Source organism: Salmo salar, chromosome 12 (genome assembly GCF_965601325.2).
Source record: "Salmo salar chromosome 12, fSalSal1, whole genome shotgun sequence".
Taxonomy (NCBI): Eukaryota; Metazoa; Chordata; class Actinopteri; order Salmoniformes; family Salmonidae; genus Salmo; species Salmo salar.
In genome coordinates this window covers 4,879,345-4,900,270 of record NC_138302.1, presented here as the reverse complement: position 1 = coordinate 4,900,270, position 20,926 = coordinate 4,879,345, and the positions used below count along the sequence as shown (strand labels likewise).

Below are 20,926 nucleotides of genomic sequence, written 5' to 3'. Positions count from 1 at the left end.
ACCTCTAGTAACCCTTAGTCGGCCCTCACACTGTCTACAATAAATACACTGACTAACCTCTAGTAACCCTTAGTCGGCCCTCACACTGTCTACAATAAATACACTGACTAACCTCTAGTAACTCTTAGTCGGCCCTCACACTGTCTACAGTAAATACACTGACTAACCTCTAGTAACCCTTAGTCGGCCCTCACACTGTCTACAGTAAATACACAGACTAACCTCTAGTAACCCTTAGTCGGCCCTCACACTGTCAACAATAAATACACTGACTAACCTATAGTAACCCTTAGTCGGCCCTCACACTGTCTACAATAAATACACTGACTAACCTCTAGTAACCCTTAGTCGGCCCTCACACTGTCTACAGTAAATACACTGACTAACCTCTAGTAACCCTTAGTCGGCCCTCACACTGTCTACAGTAAATACACTGACTAACCTCTAGTAACCCTTAGTCGGCCCTCACACTGTCTACTCACACTGTCTACAGTAAATACACTGACTAACCTCTAGTAACCCTTAGTCGGCCCTCACACTGTCTACAATAAATACACTGACTAACCTCTAGTAACGCTTAGTCGGCCCTCACACTGTCTACAGTAAATACACTGACTAACCTCTAGTAACCCTTAGTCGGCCCTCACACTGTCTACAATAAATACACTGACTAACCTCTAGTAACCCTTAGTCGGCCCTCACACTGTCTACAGTAAATACACTGACTAACCTCTAGTAACCCTTAGTCGGCCCTCACACTGTCTACAATAAATACACTGACTAACCTCTAGTAACCCTTAGTCGGCCCTCACACTGTCTACAATAAATTTGAGTTTAAAATGAGGCATAACTTACATTTCTGTGACATTATGAAATGTTTTCTACTGTTCCTCTGTTTTTTATAGTAATATAAATTATTACAGTAATAATAACATCTCAGCTGTTGATTTTGGCTGGTGTGTGCGTGTGTGTGTGTGTGTGTGTGTGTGTGTGTGTGTGTGTGTGTGTGTGTGTGTGTGTGTGTGTGTGTGTGTGTGTGTGTGTGTGTGTGTGTGTGTGTGTGTGTGTGTGTGTGTGTGTGCATGTGTCTCCTCGGACTCTGTGGACTGAGAAAACACCTGAATCTGTGGCATCTCAGGTGTAGAGTGCTTTGAACCACCAGCCAAAATACAACATACAGATTACTGTCAACAAACAAACGCAACCCATCACACACACACGCACACACACACACAGAGACTATTGCGATAACAAAGTACAGTGATTCTCCTGCCATGGCTCAGTATTGGTCCTGTATAAAAGCCTCTTTCGGTCACTTTTCTCTCCTGAGGTGTAATGCCATTACAAGTATTCAATTCTATTTCTTACAGTTATTTTAATCTGTTCTATTTATAGAACAGAACAAGTATGTGCAACAGACATCAAAACTATGAAATAACACATATGGAATCATGTAGTAACCAAAAAAAGTGTTAAACAACTCTAAATATATTTTATATTTGAGATTCTTCAAAGTAGCCACATTTTGCCTTGATTACAGCTTTGAACACTCTTGGAATTCTCTCAACCAGCTTCACCTGGAATGCTTTTCCAACAGTCTTGAAGGAGTTTCCACATGAACCTACCAGGTACCACCCCAAAGCCGTAAACACGGGCACCCTCATAGATATCATCCTAACCAACTTGCCCTCTAAATACACATCTGCTGTTTTCAACCAAGATCTCAGCGATCACTGCCTCATTGCCTGCATCCGTAACGGATCAGCGGTCAAACGACCTCCACTCATCACTGTCAAACGCTCCCTGAAACACTTCAGCGAGCAAGCCTTTCTAATCGATATGGCCCGGGTATCCTGGAAGGATATTGACCTCATCCCGTCAGTAGATGATGCCTGGTTATTTTTTTTAAATGCCTTCCTCACCATCTTAAATAAGCATGCCCCATTCAAGAAATTTAGAACCAGGAACAGATATAGCCCTTGGTTCTCTCCAGACCTGACTGCCCTTAACCAACACAAAAACATCCTGTGGCGTTCTGCATTAGCATCGAACAGCCCCCGTGATATGCAACTTTTCAGGGAAGTTAGAAACCAATATACACAGGCAGTTAGAAAAGCCAAGGCTAGCTTTTTCAAGCAGAAATTTGCTTCCTGCAACACAAACTCAAAAAAGTTCTGGGACACTGTAAAGTCCATGGAGAATAAGAACACCTCCTCCCAACTGCCCACTGCACTGAGGATAGGAAACTCTGTCACCACCGATAAATCCACTATAATTGAGAATTTCAATAAGCATTTTTCTACGGCTGGCCTTGCTTTCAACCTGGCTACCCCTACCGCGGTCAACAGCACTGCACCCCCCACAGCTACTTGCCCAAGCCTTCCCCATTCCTCCTTCTCCCAAATCCAGTCAGCTGATGTTCTGAAAGAGCTGCAAAATCTGGACCCCTACAAATCAGCCGGGCTAGACAATCTGGACCCTTTCTAAAATTATCTGCCGAAATTGTTGCAACCCCTTCAACCTGTCTTTCGTGTTGTCTGAGATTCCCAAAGATTGGAAAGCAGCTGCGGTCATCACCGTGGCCTCACAGTGCCATCAAAGGGGGGGACACTCTTGACCTAAACTGCTACAGACTTATATCTATCCTACCCTGCCTTTCTAAGGTCTTCGAAAGCCAAGTCAACAAACAGATTACCGACCATTTCAAATCCCACCGCACCTTCTCCGCTATGCAATCTGGTTTCAGAGCTGGTCATGGGTGCACCTCAGCCACACTCAAGGTCCTAAACGATATCGTAACTGCCATCGATAAGAAACAATACTGTGCTGCCGTATTCATTGACCTGGCCAAGGCTTTCGACTCTGTCAATCACCACATCCTCATCGGCAGACTCAATAGCCTTGGTTTCTCAAATTATTGCCTCGCCTTGTTCACCAACTACTTCTCTGATAGAGTTCAATGTGTCAAATCGGATGGCCTGTTGTCCGGACCTCTGGCAGTCTCTATGGGGGTGCCACAGGGTTCAATTCTTGGGCCAACTCTTTTCTCTGTATACATCAATGATGTCGCTCTTGCTGCTGGTGAGTCTCTGATCCACCTCTACGCAGACGACACGATTCTGTATACTTCTAGCCCTTCTTTGGACACTGTGTTAACAACCCTCTAGACGAGCTTCAATATCATACAACTCTCCTTCCGTGGCCTCCAACTGCTCTTAAATACAAGTAAAACTAAATGCATGCTCTTCAACCAATCGCTGCCTGCACCTGCCCGCCCGTCCAGCATCACTACTCTGGACGGTTCTGACTTAGAATATGTGGACAACTACAAATACCTAGGTGTCTGGTTAGACTGTAAACTCTCCTTCCCGACTCACATCAAACATCTCCAATCCAAAGTTAAATCTAGAATTGGCTTCCTATTTCGCAACAAAGCATCCTTCACTCATGCTGCCAAACATACCCTTGTAAAACTGACCATCCTACCGATCCTCGGCGATGTCATTTACAAAATAGCCTCCAATACCCTACTCAATAAACTGGATGCAGTCTATCACAGTGCCATCCGTTTTGTCACCAAAGCCCCATATACTACCCACCACTGCGACCTGTACGCTCTCGTTGGCTGGCCCTTGCTTCATACTCGTCGCCAAACCCACTGGCTCCAGGTCATCTACAAGACCCTGCTAGGTAAAGTCCCCCCTTATCTCAGCTCACTGGTCACCATAGCAGCACCCACCTGTAGCACGCGCTCCAGCAGGTATATCTCTCTGGTCACCCCCAAAGCCAATTCTTCCATTGGCTGTCTCTCTTTCCAGTTCTCTGCTGCCAATGACTGGAACGAACTACAAAAACCTCTGAAACTGGAAACACTTATCTCCCTCACTAGCTTTAAGCACCAGCTGTCAGAGCAGCTCACAGATCACTGCACCTGTACATAGCCCATCTATAATTTAGCCCAAACAACTACCTCTTCCCCTACTGTATTTATTTATTTATTTTGCTCCTTTGCACCCCATTATTTCTATTTCTACTTTGTACATTCTTCCACTACAAATCTACCATTCCAGTGTTTTACTTGCTATATTGTATCTACTTTGCCACCATGGCCTTTTTTGCCTTTACCTCCCTTCTCTCACCTCATTTGCTCACATTGTATATAGACTTATTATTCTACTGTATTATTGACTATATGTTTGTTTTACTCCATGTGTAACTGTGTTGTTGTATGTGTTGAACTGCTTTGCTTTATCTTGGCCAGGTCGCAATTGTAAATGAGAACGTGTTCTCAACTTGCCTACCTGGTTAAATAAAGGTGAAATAAAATAAATAAATAAATATGCTGAGCACTTGTTGGCTGCTTTTCCTTCACTCTGCGGTCCAACTCATCCCAAACCATCTCAATTGGGTTGAGGTCGGGTGATTGTGGAGGCCTGGTTATCTGATGCGGCACTCCATCACTCTCCTTCATGGTCAAATAGCCCTTACATGGCCTGGAGGTGTATTGGGTCTTTGCCCTGTTGAGAGACAAGCGCAAACCAGATGGGATGGCGTATCGCTGCAGAATGCTGTGGTAGCCTTGATGGTTAATTGTGCCTTGAAATCTAAGTAAAATCACTGACAGTGTCACCATCACACCATCATACCTCCATGCTTCACGGTGGGAACCACACATGCGGAGATCATCCATTCACCTACTCTGCGTCTCACAAAGACATGGTGGTTGGAATCAAAAATCTCAAATTCGGACCAAAGGACAGATTTCCACCGGTCTAATGTCCATTGCTCGTATTTCTTGGCCCAAGCAAGTCTCTTCTTCTTATTGGTGTCCTTTAGTAGGGGTTTCTTTGCAGGAATTCGACCTTGAAAGCTTGATTCAGCTGGTCTCCTCTGAACAGTTGATGTTGAGATGTGTCTATTACTTGAACTCTGTGAAGCATTTTATTGGGCTGCAATTTCGGAGGCTGGTAACTCTAATGAACATCCTCTGCAGCAGAGGTAACTCTGGGTCTTCCTTTCCTCTGGCGGTCCTCATGAGAGCCAGTTTCATCATAGCGCTTGATGGTTTTTGCGACTGCACTTTTAAAGTTCTTGACATTTTCCAGATTGACTGACCTTTATGTTTTAAAGTAATGATGGACTGTCATTTCTCTTTGCTTATTTGAGATGTTCTTGCCATAATATGGACTTGGTCTTTTACCAAATAGGGCTATCTTCTGTATACCCCCCACCTTGTCACAACACAACTGATTGGTTCAAACACACTAAGAAGGAAAGAAATTCCCCAAATTAACTTTTAACAAGGCACACCTGTTAATTGAAATACATTCCAGGTGACTACCTCATGAAGCTGGTTGATAAAATGCCAAGAGTGTGCAAAGCTGTCATCAAGGCAAAGGGTAGTTTTGATGTCTTCACTATTATTCTACAATGTAGTGGTTTATCGTGTATTATAAACTAGGTGGTTTAAGCCCTGAATGCTTATTGGCTGACAGCCATGGTATATCAGACCCGATACCACGGGTATGACAGAACATTTATTTTTACTGCTCTAATTATGTTGGTAACCATAATAGGGGTTTATAATAGGGGTTTTGTGGTATATGGCCAATATACCACGGCTAAGGGTTGTACAGCCCTTAGCCGTGCGATATGGTCATATACCGCACCTCCTCGGGCCTTATTGCTTCATTCTACAGCTCACTACAGGGCGCTAGCTGCACACGTCCCAAACGTCTAAACTGACATTTCGCTTTGTGGTGTTTATTGTAACTGTTAATAACTGTACTGGTCAAGTGTCAACATTTTTTTTATATATATAAATTGGACATCAATTGTGGATACGGAAGAAAAGTTTTTGGGCCTGAAAGAATTCACAACGGAAGACCTTCAAGTGGTTATACATTTACATTTTAGTAATTTAGCAGACACTCTTATCCAGAGCGACTTACATTTCATACATGTTTTTTTCCCGTACTTGTCCCCCGTGGGTATCGAACCCACAACCCTGGCGTTGCAAACACCATGCTCTGAGCCACACGGGACCATGGTTTGTTGCTATATAAGAACTACCCCGCCTTCCCATGCTCCTGAACCTGTGGGGATCAGTTTTCGCTTTATGATTTTAACAGAAGTAGAGTGAATTGTATTTATTTGTATGTATCATTTTTGTTGTTGTTTTTGCTAGTTAGTATGAATATTTTTATCCAAAAACGTTTGTTTTGTGATATTTTACTACCTAGCACAGTAGGTTGCACCTTATAGATTGTAGTCCGCCAATGAACAGTAAAGAGAGGAGGAGGGGGGGGGGGGGGTCGTTTCCGTTTTCTTGTCAGGCCAGTTTCCGGGCCCGCCATGATGTTCAGAAGACAACGAGGAGCAACGGAAAGACCGTCGAAATGGATGTTATGGATTTAAACAACGAAAATGATAGTTTGGAAGGAGATAATTACCGTTGTTTTGAATAAGAGCCTAAGCTAACTGGTTATTTCCAGTGGCCATTTTTTAACCAGTTAACTAGTTACCCAAATACTGTACGCTAACGTTAGCTGCGGCTAATGTTTTTGTTTTGAGTGGTAGGTACACTGACCTAGGCCGCAGATTTCCTTGTCTCATAATTTCATCGTAGGTCATACAAGGATAAACATCGTTCCTGCGTGGATTGCAACTCCGAAAAAGATCGTTTGAGGACTTCTTTTTTTTGACGTTTGATTTTCAGTTTCCGGACGGATAGAAGATTTTGGACTAAGCCATTTACGGCGGAAGACCGAAGCTTGCGGCCTCGCATGGACTCCTAACCGCGAACTCGGTGCCTCGCTGCTCTCAGCAGCTACAAGGCCCGTGTTTCCGCGAGAGACTCTACTGACTGTATTAACCGTGAAAACCGTAATGGACACTTCTGGAACTGTACTTTTCTTGTGTTTTACCGGACTCTTAACGAACTGACCGGGTTAAAGACGCTGCTTGCTGGTGTCCCGGCCTTTCACTACTAGTAGCTTGGTGTCTTTGACGTATACAGCTACAAGGACTATCTGTGAATACTTCCTCTTAGTTAATTGCCTGTTTTCCCTTCGATATTATCTTAGACTAAACTGGTAGCTTTCCCTTCAGTCTCAGATCATATCTAGTACTGGTTATTGTTATTCTTATTAACTAACTTGTTGTTTTCCCTTGTCTGAGTTTGATTTAAGTGATAGTTGTGAGAATGTCGTGTGTTCATTATAAATTCTCGTCCAAATTGGACTACAACACCGTGACCTTTGACGGGCTGCACATCACCCTAGCCGAGTTGAAACGGCAGATTATGGGCAGAGAGCGCCTCAAAGCCACCGACTGTGACCTACAGATCACCAACGCACAGACCCGTGAAGGTAAGAACTAGCCAAGAGCGCCCCCGGCATTAAGTAGTACAGGTTGTTCTACAACGAGCTGATGTTAGTCAGTGATTCTATGCAGTTTTATTGTGTGTACTTCCTGGTAGGGATCGGCGATATGGGCCTAAAAAAGTATCTATATATAGCTACAAAAGTTGGATTGTATTACTGTATTTGACCCCCCCCCCCCACACACAAAAAAAAAAGATATATTTGTAATTCTCTAAATGCTAAATTTGCTTTGAGTAGTGCGTGACCCTATGGTGGTATTTCTCCATTCTGATTTATTTTTGCTTTAATTTAATATTATAAAAACAATTTTCAGCGTGTTCATACATTTCTGCATTTACTGCACTCATTTGAGATCATTTCCACTCTGTCGTGTAGGGCTGCGCGATATGGGTCATATTTTGAACCAAATGTTGCAATTGAACTTGCGATTTAGAGCAAAACACTTGTCAACTGTTGGAATTATAATGATTATTCTATAGTTAATAGTGGGCACTTTGAATACAGTGCTTTTGATGAAAATGCCAGGGAGACCTTGTGACAGGGTAGGAACCTAAGTGTTTCTAGGGGAACATATAGTCTTTGGCTACATTGAATGTTTTCTCTTACCTACTTCATGTAGCTAACATATTCTTGCTTTGTTTATCCCTCTTTGATTTAGAAGATGCTGTTGTACAAACAACATGCTGATTTGAGGTATTACGAGACTGTATAAGTACGTTTGCTATAACTCAGTACATCTAGCCAGCTAACAGGAGATTAACATTAGCGGCTAACAACATTTAGGCCCGTACTTGCTAAGAAATGACATGCTAGCTGTTTGTATATGTAAATATAATAGTCTAACGTTCATTTTTGAACGCTAGTGGATTTATATTAAGAAGCAAAGTGAAAACAGCATTGTTGTCATCAACATTGTTGCAGTAGCTGCATTGACCATGCAGATTGAACGCAAGTGTCTCATTGTTGAGGAACCAAAATAAAACTTTTCCCATCATCAAAAGCATATGTATAATCTCTAGGAACTCATGGGGAAGAGATGTTGAGTCCAATCTCTAAGAGCTTAGGCTGGGGTGACATTTTGCATAGGGAAGAAAGATGTGAATTTAACTGATTTTATTTTTGTTTGTTTGATGTCCACATCCCCAAACACTTATGTATTACTAATGATATATTATATTCCCTGTGGTTCTATAGACTACAGTAATGATATATACTGTGTACCTTGTGCTTCTACAGACTACAGTACTGATGATATATGCTGGGTACCTTGTGCTTCTACAGACTACAGTACTGATGATATATACTGGGTACCTTGTGCTTCTACAGACTACAGTACTGATGATATATACTGGGTACCTTGTGCTTCTACAGACTACAGTACTGATGATATATACTGTGTACCTTGTGCTTCTACAGACTACAGTACTGATGATATATACTGTGTACCTTGTGCTTCTACAGACTACAGTACTGATGATATATACTGGGTACCTTGTGCTTCTACAGACTACAGTACTGATGATATATACTGTGTACCTTGTGCTTCTACAGACTACAGTACTGATGATATATACTGGGTACCTTGTGCTTCTATAGACTACAGTACTGATGATATATATACTGTGTACCTTGTGCTTCTACAGACTACAGTACTGATGATATATACTGTGTACCTTGTGCTTCTACAGAGTACACTGATGAGGAGGTTCACATCCCCAAACATTCATCAGTGATCGTCAGACGCACCCCCATCGGAGGGGTCAAACCAGCAGGCAGAACGTTCATTGTGTACGTAGCTATGACATCGTGACCCTGTGTATCTGCATGACATGAGTATGGTAGTAACCCCCCCCCCCCCCCCAATCGCCTGTTGATCCTAATAACCTCCACACGGCCACACACTAGTATCCAGTCAAACCAGCCTAGCTATTCTAAAGCTACAACTTCTCTCTGTTTTATAGTCCATGTCTGTGGTGGTTATTGACTTGTTTGTTTGTTCCTGTTTGTTTGTAGTGACCGTTCTGACATGGCTGCTGGATCCTCCAGACCCGTATGTAACAAGCACTCTCATTTCCTTACTATCTCTGTCCTCCTTTTATCATCTCTGCTCTGATTTTTTTTTTTGGTTAAACATACTGTGTAAACTCTGTTCTGATTGGTCACCAGTTAACTCTGAGTTGCCATGGTGATAATATTCTGTTTTGATGGTTCCAACTGCTGTTCTCTGTTGTGTAACTCAATGTGTTTTTAATGTTGTTCAATGTGTTGATGGATCTGAACTATATTGTGACTGTATTTCATATTGAAACAACGGTTAGCCTGCCACTGTACAGAGCCCCCCCCCCCCTGTGTGTTGAGACAATGCTTCATAATCCTACAGGCATGATGATGCCTGGTTATTACTATGCTGCTTTACCTCAAATGAATGGGGAATTCTGCTTTTTCTTTCACATGGTGTTGTAGCAATGACTTTGTGCCGTATTGACTGTAAGACTAATGCATAGATTTGTATGGATACCTGTGTGTGATTGTGTGTGTGGGGGGTGGGGTTAATCAGTAAATAATTTGCTTCCTGTTCAACAGTGTTCTCAAACTGAAGTTAATTGCTGATATTTGGCTGTCCTAATGTTGTTCTCATCTTATTCTGACATTTAATATGGACTGGACATAGTTGATCCTTTGTTCTTTCAAGAAAGTATTTTTTTATATATATATTTTTTTACTCCAAACTACTTAGAAATACAATGCATTTTGTCTACTTTGCAATCATTTTTTACTTAAAGCTAAACTGTAAACTAGGTGTTAAGTATTTACTATGATGACCACTGAATCCACGATCTTGTTTGGTACAGAGTTACAAAAAAAACAAAAAGCCATGATGATAGCATTACGACATCACAGAGACTATTATGACATCACTGAAATGATCTATTATGACATCGCAGGGTTCTAACGGGGCTGACTGTGTGGCATGGTAGGTTCCCGTGGCGACAGGGTTGTGTTTGGTTGCTGCTGTACGCTGCCAGAACTGTCAATAAAGAGGTTATGTGTTCTGTTGTGAGCACGTGCACCACCACACCAGACCCTGTGTCTTCCCTTCACAGTGACATCTGAACCTCCCAACCTACCAGCCTCTACTATGATGATGATAGTGACAACGACAAAGAGTTTATAGCTTACTAAACCAGATCTCTCTACCCTCCCTTTTCCCCTTTGTCCCTTGACTTGTGTTATGATGGCTATTGTTTACTACTATTGTATAATGGTTATTGTAGTGAAAGCATTGTTTAAAGGAACACATTTTATTATACTGTTTTGCAGTGTTTCCATAATGCGCTAGATAGATCATCCTAAGTGGACCCATAGCTCCTCACTCCAGGCACTGCCGACTACTGGTGTAGCTAGCCAGGCTGTAGTACCAACTACTACTGGTGTAGCTAGCCAGGCTGTAGTACCGACTACTACTGGTGTAGCTAGCCAGGCTGTAGTACCGACTACTACTGGTGTAGCTAGCCAGGCTGTAGTGCCGACTACTACTGGTGTAGCTAGCCAGGCTGTAGTGCCGACTACTACTGGTGTAGCTAGCCAGGCTGTAGTGCCGACTACTACTGGTGTAGCTAGCCAGGCTGTAGTGCCGACTACTACTGGTGTAGCTAGCCAGGCTGTAGTGCCGACTACTACTGGTGTAGCTAGCCAGGCTGTAGTGCCGACTACTACTGGTGTAGCTAGCCAGGCTGTAGTGCCGACTACTACTACAACTAGTGGTGTAGCTAGCTCAGCTGTAATACCAACTATTACTACTAGTGATGTAGCTAGCCAGGCTGTAACACCAACTACTATTACTACTAGTGGTGTAGCTAGCTCAGCTGTAATACCAACTATTACTACTAGTGATGTAGCTAGCACAGCTGTAATACCAACTACTTTTACTACTACTACTACTAGTGATGTAGCTAGCCAGGCTGTAAAACCAACTACTACTACTAATGCAGCTAGCTCAGCTGTATTCCCAACTACTGGTGTAGCTAGCCAGGCTGTAGTTCAAACTACTACTGGTGTAGCTTGCACAGCTGTAAAACCAACTATTACTACTACTGGTGTAGCTAGCCAGGCTGTAGTGCCGACTACTACTACAACTAGTGGTGTAGCTAGCTCAGCTGTAATACCAACTATTACTACTAGTGGTGTAGCTAGCTCAGCTGTAATACCAACTATTACTACTAGTGATGTAGCTAGCACAGCTGTAATACCAACTACTTTTACTACTACTACTACTAGTGATGTAGCTAGCCAGGCTGTAAAACCAACTACTACTACTAATGCAGCTAGCTCAGCTGTATTCCCAACTACTGGTGTAGCTAGCCAGGCTGTAGTTCAAACTACTACTGGTGTAGCTTGCACAGCTGTAAAACCAACTATTACTACTAGTGATGTAGCTAGTGCAGCTGTAAAACCAACTACTACAAGTGTAGCTAGTTTAGCTGTAATACCAACTACAATTACTACTACTACTAGTGATGTAGCTAGCCAGCCTGTAAAACCAACTACTACTGATGTAGCTAGCTCAGCTGTAATACCTACTACTGATGTAGCTAGCCAGGCTGTAGTACCAACTACTACTGGTGCAGCTAACTCAGCTGTAATACCTACTACTAATGTAGCTAGCCAGGCTATAATACCAACTACTACTACTGATGTAGCTAGCCATGCTGTAGTACCAACTTCTCCTACTGGTGTAGCTAGCTCAGCTCTGTTACCTACTACTAATGAAGCTAGCCAGGCTGTAGTACCGACTACTGCTCCTGGTGTAGCTCGCCAGGCTGTAGTACCGACTACTGCTCCTGGTGTAGCTCGCCAGGCTGTAGTACCGACTACTACTGGTGTAGCTAGCTTAGCTGTAATACCAACTACTATTACTACTACTAGTGGTGTAGCTAGCTCAGCTGTAATACCAACTACTACTACTGCAGCTATCTCAGCTGTATTCCCAACTACTGGTGTAGCTAGCCAGGCTGTAGTTAAAACTACCACTGGTGTATCTAGCGCAGCTGTAAAACCAACTACAATTACTACTACAACTACTAGTGATGTAGCTAGCCAGCCTATAAAACCAACTACTACTGATGTAGCTAGCTCAGCACTAATAGCTACACAAGTAGTCGTAGTTGGTAACTCAGCTGTATTACCAACTATGACTACTGGTGTAGCTAACTCAGCTGTAATACAAACTGCAACTACTGGTGTAGCTAACTTAGCTATATTACTGACTACTGGTGTAGCTAGCCAGGCTGTAATACCAACTACTACTACTAATGTACAGTGGGGCAAAAAAGTATTTAGTCAGCCACCAATTGTGCAAGTTCTCCCGCTTAAAAAGATGAGGCCTGTAATTTTCATCATAGGTACACTTCAACTATGACAGACAAAATGAGAAAAAAATCCAGAAAATCACATTGTAGGATTTTTTTTATGAATTATTTGCAAATGATGGTGGAAAATAAGTATTTGGTCAATAACAAAAGTTTGTCTCAATACTTTGTTATATACCCTTTGTTGGCAATGACACAGGTCAAACGTTTTCTGTAAGTCTTCACAAGGTTTTCACACACTTTCTGGTATTTTGGCCCATTCCTCCATGCTGATCTCCTCTAGAGCAGTGATGTTTTGGGGCTGTTGCTGGGCAACACGGACTTTCAACTCCCTCCAACGATTTTCTATGGGGTTGAGATCTGGAGACTGGCTAGGCCACTCCAGGACCTTGAAATGCTTCTTACGAAGCCACTCCTTCGTTGCCCGGGCGGTGTGTTTGGGATCATTGTCATGCTGAAAGACCCAGCCACGTTTCATCTTCAATGCCCTTGCTGATGGAAGGAGGTTTTCACTCAAAATCTCACGATACATGGCCCCATTCATTCTTTCCTTTACACGGCTCAGTCGTCCTGGTCCCTTTGCAGAAAAACAGCCCCAAAGCATGATGTTTCCACCCCCATGCTTCACAGTAGGTATGGTGTTCTTTGGATGCAACTCAGCATTCTTTGTCCTCCAAACACGATGAGTTGAGTTTTTACCAAAAAGTTATATTTTGGTTTCATCTGACCATATGACATTCTCCCAATCCTCTTCTGGATCATCCAAATGCTCTCTAGCAAACTTCAGACGGGCCTGGACATGTACTGGCTTAAGCAGGGGGACACGTCTGGCACTGCAGGATTTGAGTCCCTGGCGGCGTAGTGTGTTACTGATGGTAGGCTTTGTTACTTTGGTCCCAGCTCTCTGCAGGTCATTCACTAGGTCCCCCCGTGTGGTTCTGGGATTTTTGCTCACCGTTCTTGTGATCATTTTGACCCCACGGGGTGAGATCTTGCGTGGAGCCCCAGATCGAGGGAGATTATCAGTGCTCTTGTATGTCTTCCATTTCTTAATCATTGCTCCCACAGTTGATTTCTTCAAACCAAGCTGCTTACCTATTGCAGATTGTCTTCCCAGCCTGGTGCAGGTCTACAATTTTGTTTCTGGTGTCCTTTGACAGCTCTTTGGTCTTGGCCATAGTGGAGTTTGGAGTGTGACTGTTTGAGGTTGTGGACAGGTGTCTTTTATACTGATAACAAGTTCAAACAGGTGCCATTAATACAGGTAACGACTAGAGGACAGAGGAGCCTCTTAAAGAAGAAGTTACAGGTCTGTGAGAGCCAGAAATCTTGCTTGTTTTTAGGTGACCAAATACTTATTTTCCACCATAATTTGCAAATAAATTCATTAAAAATCCTACAATGTGATTTTCTGGATTTTTATTTCTAATTTTGTCTGTCATAGTTGACGTGTACCTATGATGAAAATTACAGGCCTCTCATCTTTTTAAGTGGGAGAACTTGCACAATTGGTGGCTGACTAAATACTTTTTTGCCCCACTGTAGCTAGCCAGGCTGTAGTACCTACTACTACTACTGGTGTAGCTAGCCAGGCTGTAGTACCTACTACTACTACTGGTGTAGCTAGCCAGGCTGTATGGTGTAGCTAGCCAGGCTGTAGTACCTACTACTACTACTGGTGTAGCTAGCCAGGCTGTATGGTGTAGCTAGCCAGGCTGTAGTACCTACTACTAGTGTAGCTAGCCAGGCTGTAGTACCTACTACTACTACTGGTGTAGCTAGCCAGGCTGTATGGTGTAGCTAGCCAGGCTGTAGTACCTACTACTACTACTGGTGTAGCTAGCCAGGCTGTAGTACCTACTACTACTACTGGTGTAGCTAGCCAGGCTGTAGTACCTACTACTACTACTGGTGTAGCTAGCCAGGCTGTAGTACCTACTACTACTACTGGTGTAGCTAGCCAGGCTGTAGTACCTACTACTACTACTGGTGTAGCTAGCCAGGCTGTAGTACCTACTACTACTACTACTACTTCCGTAGCTAGCCAGGCTGTAGTACCAATGTACCCCCCCCAGCATCAGTTCCTGTTTGAACCTCAATGTTTTGCGGTTCCTCCTCACGTCGTATTGGAGGAGAAGGACGGTGAGGAAATGGTCAGGCTCTGCTGCGTTCGTCCCCTCGGTACAGATCTAGGATCAGCTTCCCTGCCACCAATCCGTACCATAACCATTCGTCTGGAAATGAAGGACTGAGCCCAGATCAGTGTTTAGGGATGGAAACTTGACCCTACACCATGGTGTTCCTGATGGACTTCTGGTCAGAACTACTGAACCATAACATTGGTGTAACTGTCACATTGTATTAGTGATATGAGTTGACTGGATCTCTATGATCTGCCTTTCTGGCTATGGAATGGGTGATCAATCTTACTGTGTGTCCTTGATTCCTCACCTCCTATCTCCTGCCTCCTTCTCAAAAGACAGGTGGATGGTATCTTCTCCAATGTCTTTTCAGAAGGAAACAGAAACCATGCCATCTCTAGATTGAGCCAGTGTCTGCTCCCAGGCAGACAGGTGGTGATGTCCGCTTTGACTCTGTTCTGTCTTAATGTTGCTCTTCTCCTTCAGACCGACTCTTCACCGTCCGTCTCCCTGGCCCAGCTCTCTAAGGTACTGTCTCTTTCTCTGTGTGTTTGGTCTGTGGGAATCAGGTTGGGGTTAATTTAATTTCAACTCATTAATTCGGGGCATGAATTAAAATGTAAATTGATTAACTCTTGTCATCTTCCTCTAACTCCACTCCTCATCTCTCTCTCCTCATTCCTCTCGCCCATTCTCCTCATTCCTCTCGCCCATTCTCCTTATTCCTCTCGCCCATTCTCCTTATTCCTCTCGCCCATTCTCCTTATTCCTCTCGCCCATTCTCCTTATTCCTCTCGCCCATTCTCCTCATTCCTCTCGCCCATTCGCCTCATTCCCATCGCCCCATTCCCCTCCCTCTCTCTTCAGACTGCCAACCTAGCGGAGGCCAATGCATCAGAGGATGACAAGATCAGAGCCATGATGTCCCAGTCCAACAGTGAATATGACCCCATACAGTGAGTGTAACACCCACAGTAGGGTTGGGCGGTATCCACATGATCACATTGTCATGCCGTCCTTCTCATCCCAGAGGATTTACAGTATTAATGTCTTAGTGCTGAAAATACAACAACAAAAAACCCATTGTGTGTCCATTACCAGAATGCTAACAAAATTAGCACAACTGATAGAGAATTTCCATGGAGGCTGCTAGCTAAATATGCTAACGAGAGCAAACGAAAATAACTAATTGCAAAGATAGGCAATCCAGCTCATAAAGATATACACACTGCATGACCGTAAAGTATGTGGAGACCTGTTCCTCGAACATCTTATTCCAAAATCATGGGCATTAATATGCAGTTGCCCCCCCCCCCCCCCCCCCCATAACAGCCTCCACTCTTCTGGGAAGGCTTTCCACTAGATATTGGGACATTGCTGCAGGGGACTTGCTTCCATTTAGCCACAAGCATTAGTGAGGTCAGGCACTGCTGTTGGGCGATTAGACCTGGCATGCAGTCGGAGTACTAATTCATCCCAAAGGTGTTTGATGTGGGGTTGAGGGCAGGGCTCTGTGCAAGCCAGTCAAGTTCTTCCACACGGATCTCGACAAACCATTTCTGTATGGACCTCGCTTTGTGCGCGGGGGGAGTTGCAATGCTGAAACAGGGAAGGGCCTTCCTCAAACTGTTGCCAAAAAGTTGGAAGCACAGAATCTTGTAGAATGTCATTGTATGCTGTAGCATTAAGATTTCCCTTCACTGCAACTAAGCTGCCTAGCCCGAACCATGAAAAACATCCCCAGACCATTATTCCTCCTCCACCAAACTTTACAGTTGGCTCAATGCACTCAGGCAGGTAGCATTCTCTGGCATCTGTAGAATCACACATTTTATTCAAGTCACGTAAAAAAAAAAAAAAAAAAAAAAACATCTATACAATGTCTTCAACTCCAAATAGAATCGTATAGTCCCCAGGTCTCATCTGACATTTTAGTTAAAAATGAAGAACCATCTAAAGATATGTTATACAGTGCTTTCGGAAAGTATTCAGACCCCCCCCTTGACTTTTTCCACATTTTTGTTATGTTACAGCCTTATTTTAAAATTGATGAGGGGGGGACAATGTAATCCATCTACACAGAATACCCCATAATGACAAAGCAAAAACACATTTTTATAAATGTTTCCAAATGTATAAAAAATTAATCTGAAAAATGACATTTACATAAGTATTCACTAGCCAATTAGTCTGTCTCTAGCTGCGTGAGGAGTAGCATAATCTACGGAGACTCCGTGCCAGAAAATTTGAGACGAAATGGTACATAACCTGGCCAAATTCTAGTCCTCAACCTCAAGTCAAAGTAGAGGTCAAGTTTTATTTTCTATCAAGTCGGGTCTCAAGTCATCAAATTTGTGACTGGAGTCCGACTCGACAGTGGACTCCACACCTCTGCTGTTTTAGTAAACTTTAGTCTAGTGTTTAAACTGAGACTCAGTAGCAGGATGAACTGCAGATGATGGGTGATGCAAGATGATGCTCTCTGTCACCAAGTTTCTGTGTACGGGTACGGTTCATGCGTCAATGTGGTAGCTACGGGACCAAAACGGGGACAAGTTTAGCCTCACGCTTCAACGCTCTTTAGTTGTGTGGGAATCGACCCCAGTATTGTGGTCTACTTGATGCTCACTGACTCAACCTTTTTCAATGTGTTTTTCTGTGTCTCTCCTCAGTTACTCTAAGAAGGCCGTCGGACCGCCTCCTGCACATTACACCTGCTATCGCTGTGGCAAGAACGGACACTACATCAAACACTGCCCAATGCAGATGGTACGAATCTACATAACATTACATATACATTCACCGGCCAGTTTATTAGGTACACCCATCTAGTCCCGGACCCCCCCCCCCCCCCCCTTTTGCCTCCAGAACAGCCTGAATTCTTCAGGGCATAGAGTCTTCAAGTCGGAAACGTTCCACAGGGATGTCGGTCTGTGCTGATGAGATGGCATCGTGCAGTTACAGCAGATTGGACAGGACAACGGTACACCACCGCCACCAGCCTGTACCGTTAACACCAGGCAGGATGGGTCCATGGACTGATGCTGCTAACCCCAAATCCTGACACGATTATTGCCATTCTCCTTAGACCTCTCTCATCAATGAGCTGTTTTCACCCACAGGACTGCCGCTGACTGGATGTTTTTTGTTTGTCGCACCCTTCTCAGTAAACCCTGACAAGCCCAGGAGGGCGGTCGTTTCTGAGATACTGGAAACGTCACTAGTTTTGCCCATTCTAACGTTCAATGGAACAGTAACTGAATGCCTCGATGCCTGTCTGCCTGCTTTATATAACAAGCCACGGCCATGTGACTCACTGTCTGTAGGAGCGAACCATTTTCATGAACTGGGTGGTGTACCTAATACACTGTCTGGTCAGTGTACACTACATATACACTACATAAACACTACACCTGCTTTCGCGGTGGCAAGAATGACCACTACATCAAACACGGCCCCATGCAGATGATACGAATCTACATAACACAACATGATTTAACCCTACGTGCTGTGTTGTAGGATAAGAGTGTAGAGGCTCCTAAGCCAGTCAGGACCAGTAAAGGGATCCCTCAGAGCTTTATGGTGAAGGCTGAACCAGGAACTAAAGGAGCCATGTTGACCAGCACTGGAGAATACGCTATTCCTGCTATAGACGCGTACGTACCACACGCTCTCTGTCTGTCTCTGTCTGTCTCTCTCTCTGTCTGTCTGTGTCTGTCTGTCTCTGCCTGTCTCGCTCACTCTCTCTGCTCATTTTGTGTTTTCGTGTTCTAGGTAGTAAGGAGAGAGTATAGATAATATAATGTGTTACAGGGAGGCCTATGCTCTGGGTAAGTAGGAGAGAGTATAGATAATATAATGTGTTACAGGGAGGCCTATGCTCTGGGTAAGTAGGAGAGAGTATAGATAATATAATGTGTTACAGGGAGGCCTATGCTCTGGGTAAGTAGGACAGAGTATAGATAATATAATGTGTTACAGGGAGGCCTATGCTCTGGGTAAGAAGGAGAGAGTATAGATAATATAATGTGTTACAGGGAGGCCTATGCTCTGGGTAAGAAGGAGAGAGTATAGATAATATAATGTGTTACAGGGAGGCCTATGCTCTGGGTAAGTAGGAGAGAGTATAGATAATATAATGTGTTACAGGGAGGCCTATGCTCTGGGTAAGTAGGAGATAGTATAGATAATATAATGTGTTACAGGGAGGCCTATGCTCTGGGTAAGTAGGAGAGAGTATAGATAATATAATGTGTTACAGGGAGGCCTATGCTCTGGGTAAGTAGGAGAGAGTATAGATAATATAATGTGTTACAGGGAGGCCTATGCTCTGGGTAAGTAGGAGAGAGTATAGATAATATAATGTGTTACAGGGAGGCCTATGCTCTGGGTAAGTAGGAGAGAGTATAGATAATATAATGTGTTACAGGGAGGCCTATGCTCTGGGTAAGTAGGAGAGAGTATAGATAATATAATGTGTTACAGGGAGGCCTATGCTCTGGGTAAGTAGGAGAGAGTATAGATAATATAATGTGTTACAGGGAGGCCTATGCTCTGGGTAAGTAGGAGAGAGTATAGATAATATAATGTGTTACAGGGAGGCCTATGCTCTGGGTAAGTAGGAGAGAGTATAGATAATATAATGTGTTACAGGGAGGCCTATGCTCTGGGTAAGTAGGAGAGAGTATAGATAATATAATGTGTTACAGGGAGGCCTATGCTCTGGGTAAGTAGGAGAGAGTATAGATAATATAATGTGTTACAGGGAGGCCTATGCTCTGGGTAAGTAGGAGAGAGTATAGATAATATAATGTGTTACAGGGAGGCCTATGCTCTGGGTAAGTAGGAGAGAGTATAGATAATATAATGTGTTACAGGGAGGCCTATGCTCTGGGTAAGTAGGAGAGAGTATAGATAATATAATGTGTTACAGGGAGGCCTATGCTCTGGGTAAGTAGGAGAGAGTATAGATAATATAATGTGTTACAGGGAGGCCTATGCTCTGGGTAAGTAGGAGAGAGTATAGATAATATAATGTGTTACAGGGAGGCCTATGCTCTGGGTAAGTAGGAGAGAGTATAGATAATATAATGTGTTACAGGGAGGCCTATGCTCTGGGTAAGTAGGAGAGAGTATAGATAATATAATGTGTTACAGGGAGGCCTATGCTCTGGGTAAGAAGGAGAGAGTATAGATAATATAATGTGTTACAGGGAGGCCTATGCTCTGGGTAAGTAGGAGAGAGTATAGATAATATAATGTGTTACAGGGAGGCCTATGCTCTGGGTAAGTAGGAGAGAGTATAGATAATATAATGTGTTACAGGGAGGCCTATGCTCTGGGTAAGTAGGAGAGAGTATAGATAATATAATGTGTTACAGGGAGGCCTATGCTCTGGGTAAGTAGGAGAGAGTATAGATAATATAATGTGTTACAGGGAGGCCTATGCTCTGGGTAAGTAGGAGAGAGTATAGATAATATAATGTGTTACAGGGAGGCCTATGCTCTGGGTAAGTAGGAGAGAGTATAGATAATATAATGTGTTACAGGGAGGCCTATGCTCTGGGTAAGTAGGAGAGAGTATAGATAATATAATGTGTTACAGGGAGGCCTATGCTCTGGGTAAGTAGGAGAGAGTATAGATAATATAATGTGTTACAGGGAGGCCTATGCTCTGGGTAAGTAGGAGAGAGTATAGATAATATAATGTGTTACAGGGAGGCCTATGCTCTGGGTAAGAAGGTGAGAGTATAGATAATATAATGTGTTACAGGGAGGCCTATGCTCTGGGTAAGTAGGAGAGAGTATAGATAATATAATGTGTTACAGGGAGGCCTATGCTCTGGGTAAGTAGGAGAGAGTATAGATAATATAATGTGTTACAGGGAGGCCTATGCTCTGGGTAAGAAGGAGAGAGTATAGATAATATAATGTGTTACAGGGAGGCCTATGCTCTGGGTAAGTAGGAGAGAGTATAGATAATATAATGTGTTACAGGGAGGCCTATGCTCTGGGTAAGTAGGAGAGAGTA

General features: G+C 43.4%; 1 protein-coding gene across 1 annotated transcript in view; it reads left to right on the top strand.

Moving 5' to 3' along the window:
• Positions 1–6,325: 6,325 nt before the first annotated feature.
• Positions 6,326–20,926, top strand: part of LOC106594956 (uncharacterized) — a 30,841-nt gene continuing 16,240 nt past the window's right edge. The window contains 7 exon segments of the mRNA XM_082958474.1: positions 6,326–7,370; positions 9,074–9,173; positions 9,399–9,435; positions 15,382–15,423; positions 15,763–15,851; positions 17,568–17,664; positions 18,415–18,551. Coding sequence (XP_082814600.1) covers positions 7,205–7,370; positions 9,074–9,173; positions 9,399–9,435; positions 15,382–15,423; positions 15,763–15,851; positions 17,568–17,664; positions 18,415–18,551 — 668 coding nt within the window. The 5' untranslated portion in view covers positions 6,326–7,204.